At 29.0% G+C, this 13,991-nt stretch overlaps 1 protein-coding gene across 6 annotated transcripts in view; it reads left to right on the forward strand.

Annotated features, from left to right (window-relative positions):
• The window catches only part of LOC134706722 (microtubule-associated protein 2-like), a 102,937-nt gene that overhangs the window by 66,020 nt on the left and 22,926 nt on the right, over nucleotides 1–13,991 (forward strand). For 4 of the 6 annotated variants that reach the window (XM_063565914.1, XM_063565917.1, XM_063565913.1 and 1 more), the window contains 2 exons: nucleotides 4,305–4,400; nucleotides 5,401–5,496. In XM_063565914.1, coding sequence (XP_063421984.1) covers nucleotides 4,305–4,400; nucleotides 5,401–5,496 — 192 coding nt within the window. Of the gene's footprint in view, nucleotides 1–369; nucleotides 460–1,185; nucleotides 1,276–1,740; nucleotides 1,831–2,181; nucleotides 2,284–4,304; nucleotides 4,401–5,400; nucleotides 5,497–13,991 lie in introns of all 6 variants that reach the window. The other 2 variants (XM_063565911.1, XM_063565912.1) reach the window with 1 other exon arrangement.

Consider the following 13,991-nt stretch of genomic DNA (forward strand, 5'->3'; position numbering starts at 1 on the left):
GCAATCATACCACATCTTCTTTTTTATAAGATTGGAAAATATACTATGCATAATTAGAATGCATGCCTTTTATGGGAAGAATGAAGATTTGATGAGTAGAGTTTTAAACAACAATTGTGATTTTTCATTAGCTTAAAAAAGATGGTTAGAAATGAAATTGGATGAACATGGATTTAAAATGCTCATGGGAATTTTTTTGTTTTGTTACAGAATAACAAATAATATTTTTCTATACTTTCATTTATTTATATTTTAGAAAATGCATGGTTCAGTTCATTATATGCATTTTACTTAAAGCAATTTTGTTTTTAAGTTTATAATATTTTTACTCATATTCACTATTATCTAGTTATGATTTTCTTTCAACAGATCACAAATGATCCAATAAATTGGAAGGCAGAACCTAGAATTGGTTCTATGGACAATACTGGTTATGTACCAGGTGGCGGTAATGTTCATGTAGGATCATTATCACTTGAGTGTTTTCATTAATCACAATGAGAGAGATCAAGATTATTGCACTTTAATTACATTTTCTTTTTCTGGTAAACTATGTTTTAAATTATTATTTGGTCTTTATAAAGCAAACATTTATAGTTGTATATATGATGTCATAGTCGAACTAGTCTAGTATTTCAGATTTTGATATTTATGAAACATTTTTTATTTCTAAAAATTAAATATTAAGTAATATTTTAATTCTGTTGAAAATTTTTATTGACATTATGATTAGTTGTACCAAATTTATTTAGTTTTTTTAGGAAAACAACATATTAAGTTTATTAAATTATTTTTAAGAAATATACTTTGAAACTTAAATCATCTTTGAAATTCTAGTAAAAGCAAAATGAAATAGAAAAATGACATGGTTGAAAAAAATGAATCAAATGGTTGTTGGGATTTAGTAAATTCATTGTATATGTGTATGATAAAATCAGTTTTAAATTTTATTTTTTTAGGGCCAGCAATTATTTGCCTCACTATATATATATTTTTTTTTAATTCTAAGCAGTTTGTTTTTTTGAATTTTTTGTAAAGATATTGAAAAGCTTTGAGCTTAAGTATTGCTGTGCGCCCAAAATTTTCACATCTAAATCAAAAATATTTAAAATATTATTAAAAACAGTGATTTGAATACCATAAGTATATTATTTTCAACAAAATGTCTGTTTTGTTTTGAAATAGATTAAAACAGAGAAATTAAAATGGAAAGCAGAACCTCAAGTTCATTCCTTGGAAAACACTGGTTATGTACCAGGGGGAGGTCATTTTCAAGTAAGGTCATGATCACCTTGGTGTTTGATGTAACAAAATCATACCTTCACATATAAAGAACAGATAAAACACAGATTTTTAGAGATAAATAGTAATTTGGTTGAGTTTTGACTGTTGTATTATATATTATACATATTCATGCCTTTCACAATGCATCTTCAATTTGTTTTACTGTCAAATTATTTGCTGACTTTACACAATGTTGGATTTTTTAACTAATACAACTTAATTGGCTTGCCATAGTTATTTATTTTAAACCATGATATCTAAAATGTATTAAGTTAAGAATTTTAGATTTAGAATTTTTTGTAAATGTTTCTAAATAATTAATGTTACTATTTTCAAAATTGATATAATTATTAATTTTCTTTCAATAAGGAGTTTAAATTAATTGCGACTTGTGATAATTTAAAAAATATAAAGAATGACTTTTTTTTAATTTTTATATACATTTTATTTTAACAGATAGAGCATCATCCTTTAAACTGGAATACCCATTCTAAAGTAGACTCATTAGAAAATGCACATTATTCCCCAGGAGGTGGGAATGTTAAAGTAGGAAGTTTATTTTACAGTTATCGTATAAAAGATACTTTATTTCCAGTTTAAGTTTACAGAAAATCTTTTATATCTTTTAAACTTATTCATTTCTGATAATATTGAACTTTTACTTTGTGGTGCAATAGATCTAGAGAATCAAGTAACTCAGAAAACACTTACAAAAAAAAAGGGAAAAAGTATCCTTTCCTTTAAATTTAATGCTATAAAAGATATAATAATATTTTTAAACACATTTTTTTAAATAATTTTTTGAAATATTTTTTTTTAAATTTTATAATTATTTTTGTAATTATCTCCCTTTAACCAATTATTTATATAATACATTACTGATTTGTATTTGAATAGATTCATGAAGAGAAATTATCATGGAATGTACATTCTAAAGTCAACTCATTAGAAAATGCTCAATATACTGCTAGGTCAGGGACACACAGATTTCCTTTTCCGGTATTTATTGTTTGAGGGTTGAGGAAAAGTTGATATGACAGCACATATACCAGTACATGATAGGAACACACCGTGTTGAATTTAATGGAAAGAGTTTTTTGGAATAATATTATCTGTTTAATATAATGAAATAGAAAGTTTCAGAAAATATCAAATCTGTTGAATTGAATAAATTAGATTTTGGAAAAATTGAGTCCTTTTACTTTTTGAGGAGATTAAGTGTTATTTCAGAAAATAAAAACGGGATCCACATTTTTGAAAAATAATCTGAAAAGGCTTTGATTTACTTAAATTTCAATTATGTGTCTAAATTGAACATATTTGTGCATTAGATACCAATCCTAGCATAAATTATAGATTCTTTTGATCATGAATAAATCTTATTATTTCTATACGTTCTTTAGAAAAATAAACCTGTCTTAGATGATATTATATAATTAATTAAAAAATAATAAAGCGTTTTAAGAAATTTTGATATTTTTGTTCATATTAATTAAACCTTCTTTATGTTTGAATTCTTGAAAACATGTGATACAAATGAATTGTCTACTTAAAATAGTGAACAAGTGACTACTTAGTTGGTTCTGAGAACTAATAATGTGCAAATTTAATGACGCTTAAATGATATTTAAAAATTGATATAAAGTATTTTGATTTCCAATAAGTGGCACATGATTTGATGGAAAAAAGACAAATACCCTGTTTTGTTTGTTTGTTTGATTGATTTAATTTGTGCCCTTCTTATATTTGTAATCAAGAGATATGGTTTTTGGTGAATTTCCATACCTCATGTGATGTTTAAACCAGGCTTAACTTTATGTTTGGAAATACAAGCTTTGAATGTTGTTTGTCTAATGTATACAATTGATATTGGTATGAACATCTGTTGGTATGAACATCTGTTTACCAAAACCAATGTGTCTCATCTACATATTTCTATAAACATCTATTTCAAACAGACATCAAACATCTTGTACAGTTTGTAATTTTTTATGAAACATATTTCTTCAGGGGGGGGGGGGGGGTACTTAAATTTTTGATGTTGTTTAAATGCTTCCCAAAATTCTTTATAATAATTGCTGGGAACAGACATATAGTGGTCACATGGCGTAGCAATTAATGTTTTCTGAATTGTGTTGAAAAGGGGTTAATACTCCGATTTTACCCCCTCACAGGTGGAAAGTCCTTCTATGTTACTTTTTTGTTACATACTATATGTGACATTTGCTCTGCTTAAGTTCTATGACCTTTTTTAAACCTGAAAGAAGCACTACTAGTAAATCTTAAGCTTAGATGTAGATAAGAGTTACGTATATCACAAAAATAAATATAAGTTTTGTTCAGTTTGTCTTTACTTGATGGCTATATTTTATGGTGTTAACTTGGGCTTTCATATACAATGTACCCGAAAAAGTTTGCCCAATATGTATGTTATTTTATGTTTTGATGCTGTTGAATTTAATTTGAGTTATCTCCCTTTATCTATCTTAGCCAATTTAGGTGATAAGTATAATCTTCTAACTATAAAATATACATGCAGGTGATGGGTGTGCTACTGCTAAGTTTGTGTGTGTGAAAGTGTTTGTGTATTTAGAATTCTATTCTATAAGATATAAATTAATTTTATACTTATTTCATTGGTATTATTAACAAATGAATTGATTAAACATATAAGGAATTTTATTTGTGGGAAAACGACTTCCATTCTTTTTTAATGAATTTTATAAATGAGTTTCCTTTTTTGTTCCATTGATTTTAGGCTTCAACTAATTTATTAACTGTTTAACAAAGCCTTTGTTCTTTTGCTGTAAAATTTTGTTCTTTAAACGTCATGTCAGTTGCATGTTATGGAGTTTCATTTTAAGATCATACTTTTATTCATAACCAAGCATGTGATCATATTCTCATCAGTGTCACAATTTGTTTCTATTGATTTCAGATAAAAGACAAAAACAAGAATCAGGGGTATGCAGTCATATTTTATAGAACTCTCCTACCTATAATCATTTATCTTATTTTAGATTGAAAATAAGAAGTTAGACTTTAAAGATAAGGCACAGTCCAAAGTTGGTTCTAAAGATCACATGAATCACAAAGCTGGTGGCGGAGATAAGAAGGTATATTATGGTGCCAATTGAAAGCAGTGAAAACATGACAAACAAACACCCACTCAAGTTTATGTTAATTCAAGTTAAAAATATTTTATGAAGATGAATAAAATAACATTTATTTCCTGTTCTGATAAATATAGATATTATTTGGTTAAAATGCTCTTTAAATTACTTCCGTTTTATGTTTTCATAAGAAGTGGCATTCCCCATTTCCATTCTCAATTTTAGATACCAAATTGACATTCAAACTCTTACTCATAGATATCTTCCACATTCAAACTCTTACTCATAGATATCTTCCACATTCAAACTCTTACTCATAGATATCTTCCACATTCAAACTCTTACTCAAAGATATCTTCCAACTCCATTGGAAAAAAATGAAAAACGCTAAAAGGATATACATTGCACACACAATATACAAATACAATAATGAATGGAACCTAATGAGTGGTATTAGGTTTTAGTCATTTCTTAATCCTTCAGGGAATGATATAATCTTATATTGATAGTAGATCTTTCAATGTATCTGGTAAATATATTCTTTCCTCACTGATGATGACTTAGAGCTTGTAATATTGTATAGACACTTATGTATAGATATAGACCATTTGTTGAGCTTCAGTTGCCTTTTATGGGTCCTCGATGGACAGGTGGTCTAAGTATTTACTACTGTAATCACTAGCCAGTCAACACTGCAGTTGTGAGTTTGAACCCAGCTCTTGAGGGTGCACTTGACTCTAATATTAATTGACTAGGATTGTCAGTTTTCCTATCAAAGGTTGTTGTTTTCTCTGGGCATTCCAGCATCCTCCGCCAATAAAAACGAAATAGCCTATATGCGTTTCTTAAAAAGTGGTGTTAAAACACCAAATATCAATCAATTAATCAGTTTCTTTTTTGTTTGTGTGTGTCATTCTTTGTTTGTGTGTATCATTCAGCATGTTCAGTTGCAGTCTCTCTAAATGGATAGTCCTCTTGACTTAAAACAAATGTTTGCTTACAGATAGAATCACAGAAATTGAGTTTTAAAGAGAAAGCTCAGTCTAAAGTTGGATCTAAAGACAACATGGACCATAAACCATTAGGAGGAGATAAAAAGGTAAGGGAGGTAACTCAGGCATATGATGTAAGATAGTAGATTATGGCTTGTGGAGGGAGGTAAGTGATACCATTGTACAGTAAGTTTGGTAAGGCAGGAAACCATAGTGTGTAGAAATAGGAAGGACATATCAATTTACCATATTGTCGAGAGGGAGACGAAGAAAAAGAGCCTGGTATATGAAGGTAGGTAAGACAGAAAGACCGTGGTGGTGAAGTTAGGAATGTAATTACAACAAAGTTAGAATAGACTCTCAAGGAATCTAAATATATGAACAATAAAATGTACAACATGTACAATGGGCAAGACATTTGATCACATATAATTGTACCATAGAATTACATAGGTTTTCTTGGGTTCATTTTGAGGTATCTGTTTCACAAACTTAGCATATCGTAAGTTGTCATAATTGGTGTAGTATTGGTTTACATATTTGTAAAGTCTAATAAAATACCTTCTCAGCTGACATTGCCAAGAAGCTATAGCCATCAGTTGGCTACTGTCATCACTATATACCCTTTCCAAAAAACAATCTAAAAATAATAGACCAAATTTTTACTTACCCTAAATGTTGGCTAGGGTATCAGGTATAAAGTAAGTGGCTACAGCCACCAATAAAAACTGACATCCAGAAAATTGAGCAATAGTGTTGAAAGTGGCCTTAAACTTAAATCAATCAATCAATAAAGTTTGTGTTGTCTTTTCTTGCCAGTGAACGTGAATAGATTTCAGTTACTTGACAATCTCAGAGAATATTGTGTAAAATTAAACATTAAATGGAGGTGCATAATATATTATTTTCATACACCTTAACATTGAATCTCTCTTGATATATTGTATTCAACAATGAATAGTCAACAGCATAGTTGATCAGCAATACATAATATATTTTGAAAGATGAGTGATTCAGACTCAAAGAGGCCTCTTGTTTTAAAAAGTTCAAGCTACAAATAGTGTTCAATAAAATGCATTATGTAATTTTGTATTTTCTAAAATATAAAAAAAATGTGATGACTGAAGTTTGTTTTCAAGTGTGTTAAAGAAAGGGCCTACATTTTTATTTGTTCGTCTGTAGTATGTTTCATGAGTAATTGAATTGTCGTCATATTTTGTTGAACTTATATCATTTGGGTATGTGTGTTGATGATTTTACTTATTGGTTGCTATATACATTATTAAGTTTTACAGTCTAAATGACTTGACAAAATAATGAATTCAATATCTGAGTTGATACTGCACTCGAATATTCAATAAAATTCAAATTGAATATACACAGAAGTTTAAAAGCATTTAATTTCAGCCTTGACAACTATATCAGTATTTAAAACTATAAGTAAAAATTTATGGGGTATGTTTAACCCTGCGGGTCACAGTGCTTAGATCTCCTTGTATGATTCCTTTCATACTTGCTTATTCTATTAAATAAACCTGTGAAAATTGATCTGTTATTTTATGTATTCAGAATTTATTGTGCAGTAAAAAGAATTTATTTTAACAATACTTTTACGAAAACAGTTAATTTTAATTGTAGTTAAATGTAAATTAATACTGTTTAAAAAACCAAGATATGTCACGAAGACCTATGGGGTTATGTGTGAACATTCTAAACCTGTGAACTGTGGCAGAAAATTATTTCACTTAAATCAAAGAAAGAAGGAAAAAAATTGAAAGAGAAAGTGACACAAATTCCTTTTTTAGGCGGTTTGAGTTTATTTACAGATGACTATCCCATAATCCTCTCTGTTTGGAATTGAGAATTTCGGATGGAGCCATGATCAATTTCATCTGATGATAAACCTTATTTTTCCCAATTCTACAAACAAACAAAAAATTCAAAACTAAAATGTAAATTCAAAAGTTGCATCCTGAATACTAATGTTTAAATTATCGGTTGGGCATTAAGTATGTGACTTTAATAGCTAATTGTTAGTTGTAGTAAAGAAATATACTGGGTATCTAAGTGGAGTCAATAGTCCTACAACGTCAATGGAAAGTATGACATCATTCTTGTAAAATAAATTAGAATATTGTCAAAGTAAAGCAAAAAAACTGAGCGAACATATATTGGAACTGATTTGATTATTTATACTTTGATAACATTATTGACAGATTCTTTTCCTCTGTGATATAGCATAACAAACACTGATCAATGGAGAGTGTATCATTAGAGATCAGGTCCTGGCTGGTGTTTGTTGACATAGATTTGTTGTTAGGATTTCTATCAAACTTGGCAGGAGAAAGCTGTCATTAAATAGAAAATAATTACTTTTGCTGTTAATAGACATGTTATTAATTTATATTGAACAGAAAGAAATTGAGGATGATATGGTGTTTTATGTTTTTGTCATATATCAGGTTTTTGGGGAGGGGGTGGGAAAACCTGCGCATACACCTTTTGTCTGCAATGCATTGACATGTAAGAAACTAAAGGACTGTTAGCTTCATCCCTTGAAGTAAAAAAGTAATTATCAATTTGTTAGAATATACAATTCATCTAGAATTGTCCTGAACAAGCATGAAGTATTGGCCACTGGACATTAAGCAAACATCGATTGATCAATTTTGAATCTCAAACATAAAATTTTCCTTTCATAATCTTGCTTTTATCAAAGCTCCTCCTTGGAGGTCTATATAAAGATCGTTGTTGGAAATGTAGGGCCTAATAATTAATGTAAAAAAACCATCATGCTATATATAAACTTTATTATTCATTTTTTAGTTTTGAATATGGATATGAATAATACTTTTCACATACTTATAATGTATGTTGACGAAAAATAAAATAGTTTTGAGTATAAAACAGCATGTAATATCTGCATGAAAACTACTTGAAATTAAAATAGTCCTGTGAGGCTATATATATTACTTAGCTTCATGCTAAAACAATTTCAATAAATTTGAAAATCTTATCAAAATTTAATTTATTTGTCAAAATTAAGTTGTTGGTTAAAACACGTTTGGCTTAATTTGAATATTTCTCACAGACAGGGCTTTGCATATTCTAAATAAGCAATAAGTGTGTTATTATTCAGACAATTATAGCTTTGAATAAAATCACATTAATTGCAAAATATTTAAAATTTCTAAAATCCAAATGTTTATCCCAAAATGTCAGCATGGTGTTTTAGAAACCATTTTAAAAATACCTATAACAGCTTCTCAATTCAACAAAAAATATTAAATATGTATTGACGCTGGTTTTTTATTAGGATGAAATATTATATGGTAAATATTGGATTAATTTGAAAAAAAATGTATTATAAGAATCTGCTTGTAGATAACGTATGGTTTCCATGCAGGTTGGAGGGTTTCAATTTGAATGACCATTATCTTGAATGTTTTACTTCACCTTAATGATATACAAACGTTTTAAGTACTTGTATAAGAAGTCATTGATTTGGAATAAAGTGACAATTTTGTGTTTTGAAGGGTGCTATACATGTATAATAAGTTTGTATTGACTTGATGTGAATGAACCAGGGTGATGAATGGGTATGAAGGAGATTTATAATCTATTGAAATAAATGAAATAGAACTACAGGATGTGTGGTTAAAACATAAATTAAATACATAATTACTTATATTATACATATACATCAGTAAATTTTGTACAGTAGAAGTTTTTCATGTGTTAACCAATTTTCCTGTTAGTGATCCATTCAATAAGTTTGTTAGGGATTGATATCATATACTAGCCTGAACAGGTGATTGCTACTTTTATGTATTACATGAGCTTTAAAGGACCAATTTCATTTTTACGTCTGATTTTTTAAATTTTTATTAAGGCAGATATAATATGGATGTTTTAATCTTTTAAACAATTTAGTAAAGATTTTCTCTTGAAAATACCGAGTTAAAGTCTGTTTATAGATTTATAATATTTTTTGTAATGAATTTGCCAACTCCAAAGCAAGTTTTGTGCCAACCCTAATGTTATTGTATCAAACAACCATTAATGAAGTGATGGATCAAATTATTCTTATTTTCGTATTGCTTTTTATACGACCACAAATTTTGAAAAAATTTTCGTCGTATATTGCTATCACGTTGGCATCGTCGTCTGCTTCGTCATCGGCGGCGGCGTCCGAATACTTTTAGTTTTTGCACTCTAACTTTAGTAAAAGTGAATAGAAATCTATGAAATTTTAACACAAGGTATATGACCATAAAAGGAAGGTTGGTATTGATTTTGGGAGTTTTGGTCCCAACATTTTGGGAATTAGGGGCCAAAAAGGGCCCAAATAAGCATTTTCTTGGTTTTCGCACTTTAACTTTAGTTTAAGTTAATAGAAATCTATGAAATTTTGACACAAGGTTTATGACCACAAAAGAAAGGTTGGGATTGATTTTGGGAGTTTTGGTTTCAACAGTTTAGGAATAAGGGGCCAAAAAAGGGCCCAAATAAGCATTATTCTTGGTTTTCGCACAATAACTTTGGTTTAAGTAAATAGAAATCAATGAAATTTAAACACAATGTTTATGACCAGAAAAGGAAGGTTGGTATTGATTTTGGGAGTTTAGGTCCCAACAGTTTAGGAATTAGGGGCCAAAAAGGGACCCAAATAAGCATTTTTCTTGGTTTTTGCACCATAACATTAGTATAAGTAAATAGAAATCTATGAAATTTAAACACAAGGTTTATGACCATAAAAGGAAGGTTGGTATTGATTTTGGGAGTTTTGGTCCCAACAGTTTAGGAAAAAGGGGCCCAAAGGGTCCAAAATTAATCTTTGTTTGATTTCATCAAAATTGAATAATTGGGGTTCTTTGATATGCCGAATCTAACTGTGTATGTAGATTCTTAACTTTTAGTCATGTTTTCAAATTGGTCTACATTAAGGTCCAAAGGGTCCAAAATTAAACTTAGTTTGATTTTGACAAAAAATGAATCGGTTGGGTTCTTTGATATGTTGAATCTAAAAATGATTCTTGATTATTGGCCCAGTTTTCAAGTTGGTCCAAATCTGGGTCCAAAATTAAACTTTATTTGATTTCATCAAAAATTGAATAAATGGGGTTCGTTAATATGCCAAATCTAACTGTGTATGTAGATTCTTCATTTTTGGTCCCCTTTTCAAATTGGCCTACATTAAGGTCCAAAGGGTCCATAATTAAACTAAGTGATTTTAACAAAAAATAAATTCTTGGGCCTCTTTGATATGCTGAATCTAAACATGTACTTAGATTTTTGATTATGGGCCCAGGTTTCAAGTTGGTCCAAATCAGGATCTAAAATTATTATATTAAGTATTGTGCAATAGCAAGTCTTTTCAATTGCACAGTATTGTGCAATGGCAAGAAATATCTAATTTCACAATATTGTGAAATAGCAAAATTTTTTTTTAATTAGAGTTATCTTTCTTTGTCTAGAATAGTAAGCAAGAAATATCTTATTGCAAGAATTTTTTTTAATTGGAGTTATCTTTCTTTGTCCAGAATCAACTTAAATCTTTGTTATATACAATATACAATGTATATTCACTTTTTACTACCAACTGATAAATTTAAATGATCTTTACCATTCAGTGATAACAAGCAGTTTTTTTACATCTTAATATTTTATGATGTATTTAAATGAGTAGTTATTGTTGCAAACTCCATTAGTATATTTTAATTGAGATTAGTTTTGGAATAAGGGAAAGGGGGATGTGATTAAAAAATTGGGTTCAATTTTTCTCATTTGAAATTTCATAAATAAAAAGAAAATTTCTTCAAACATTTTTTTGAGAGGATTAATATTCAACAGCATAGTGAATTGCTCTAAGAGAAAACAAAATTTTTAAGTTCATTATAACACATTCATTCTGTGTCAGAAACCTATGCTGTGTCAACTATTTAATCACAATCCAAATTTAGAGCTGAATCCAGCTTCAATGTTGTGTCCATACTTGCCCCAACCGTTCAGGGTTCAACCTCTGCGGTCGTATAAAGCTACGCCCTGCGGAGCATCTGGTTTATATATTGATTCAATCCACCATTTTCTACATCTGAAAATGCCTGTACCATGTCAGGAATATAACAGTTCTTGTCCATTCATTTTTGATGTGTTTTGTCATTTGATTTTGCCATGTGATTAGGTTTTTTTTTATTTGAATTTCCCTTGAGCTCAGTATTTTTGGGATTTTTACTTTTTTTTGTAAATAAAACTGATATTTCTCAACAGCTCACCAGGCATGTGACATTTTCAATTTTATGTTAGGGTCTTAGGCTTTTGCCTTATATTTTATGATGAATGGAACATGCAAAAATATGATATATAACATTATTTGTGGTCTGGAGAGCTGCTTATTGATTTTGAATTATGAAAGTAACTTTCACATATGGTAAATTTAATAAATGTAATAATTTGAATATAGTAAAAAGAGAATTAATCAATAGAACTATATTTGATTAACTTTGTAGAGTTTTTAACTGTCAGTTTAAGAGTGGGGGTCAGTTTGGGAAAATTTTGCCAAAAAGTAAACTAGTATTTCTTAAAGTTTTTTTATACTTACTTAGTATTTCAGTGAAACACAGTAAATTCAGTGGTGTATTATTATGATTTAAGTATTATTTTTAAGAAAAGACTTTACTCCTGCAAATATATTGGGCCAAAACAAACTGTTAGGGAAACAAATCTACAAACAAAGATTTTCTGTCAGAACCAAGTTGGTCTCTAACATTCCATAGTAAACACTAAATATATTACAATCATTGAAAGGACCAAAGTTCTGTGTTAAATCCTTAAAGATAGACTGTCAATTTGTCTTCTATGTCTTGATGTCACCACCCTAAACAATTCATCATTAAATATTTATTGAAAATTGGTTGGCTTGACCTTCATTTGGTACATTGCTAAATGGTGTATGTAAACAGAGATTGACCATTCTACAGCAATAGGGGTTTGCAGTCTTGTTAATCAGTTGGTAAAGTAACTGTAGGATTGTTTTATAACCTTTACTGTTAAAATAAAGTCTTTGTTATTCCATGCATGGATATAATTATATGAAATGTTAGTTTTTGCTTCAAAAAGTTGAGATATATATAGTTCAAACATATTTATTTATAGTGGATTGGGAAACAAGTTTTGCAACTTATATTAATCCCTTTCCACTTTGCCAGTGCGAGGGCTGCTTGTAGCGGCATTAGCCTACTCTTTAAATCTACAAGGGTGTCTTTAATGTGCAAGAGATATGGCTCTCTCTTAACATGAGTCAGCCATTTATTGTCCCCTTCCAACGGACTATCATCGTTTCCTCAAGACCATACTCGCAAATGGTGTCAAGGGAGAGCCGATATTGAGTTCCTGAAATTTTCATCCTGAACGAATGAGATATATATAAGAAGACACTGTGGATTCCCTTATTTTCATGATTACTCATTTGATGGATTTGGGCAACCTATATTTTCCTGGATACATGATTTATTTTGTTTTTACATTATGTTTTGTATATAACTGAATCTCATAGGTAATCAACTTACTGAAATGAGATGAATATGTATAGTAGTCAGCTACTTTGTTACAACAGAAAGGCTATGATAGGTATTCACTTATACCTTATATTCTTGCAGTGGATGTCAACTAAGTGTCCAACATTATGGGCATTAGTGATGAGAGGGTTATCTGAACAATCAAGCAATAAACATTTTAGAGGCACAGACAGTTCAGACCATACAAAACTATAATTAGACTTACCACATATTACTTCAACCTTAATTTTTAAAGCCGTCTTTTTATAAAGAATTAAACAATATTATGTATGTGTGATGGAATTATATTTTTAAGATTACATGTAATATAGGATTAGAATTAACCTGAATAAAATATATGAAAGATTTAGGTCAAAATACAAATATAGTTTTGAGGGGCTTATTACTGTAATAATAGACCATCTGATTGAGCAGCGATTTTTTGTTCCAATGATGTTATGAGGGAAATACTTGTTTTTGATATTAATTTCATGTTTTTAAAATATCAAGGATGTATGCTTTTATTCTGAATTATATTAAATCTAAATCACCTTTCTTAATTTACATATTGCATTTTGTGACATAGTTCCCATGTGAAATGTAACAATAACTTTAAGCTTAACTTTGATGTAAGATATATTTCTATTTGTATATTGCAAAAATTCAGGTGGAAAATGAAATGATTTGTAAAGATTTTGCAACAAAATATGTCATTGAATCATATAATATCCTGTGGTTAATAGCTTAGTATGTATAGGCTACTTTGAAGAATTTTTTGTGAAGTAATTTAAGAAAAAACAGTGAAAATAAAAAAAACTTGTGGATTATTGACTACACAAGATCCATAATTCATTGGAGAGTATTTAGTGAGAACATTCATCTATTAATTTCATTCATGCTTTTGAAAGCATAAAATAAAATGAATTGACAATTTTAAAATGGTAATTGGTCAATTTTAACCATTTAAGTATCAGTTGAATTATTGATTCACATTTTACTTCAATCAATAAATACAGCAATTTAGAATTTTAATGCTAATTAAAAGT

Source organism: Mytilus trossulus, chromosome 2, assembly GCF_036588685.1.
Source record: "Mytilus trossulus isolate FHL-02 chromosome 2, PNRI_Mtr1.1.1.hap1, whole genome shotgun sequence".
Taxonomy (NCBI): Eukaryota; Metazoa; Mollusca; class Bivalvia; order Mytilida; family Mytilidae; genus Mytilus; species Mytilus trossulus.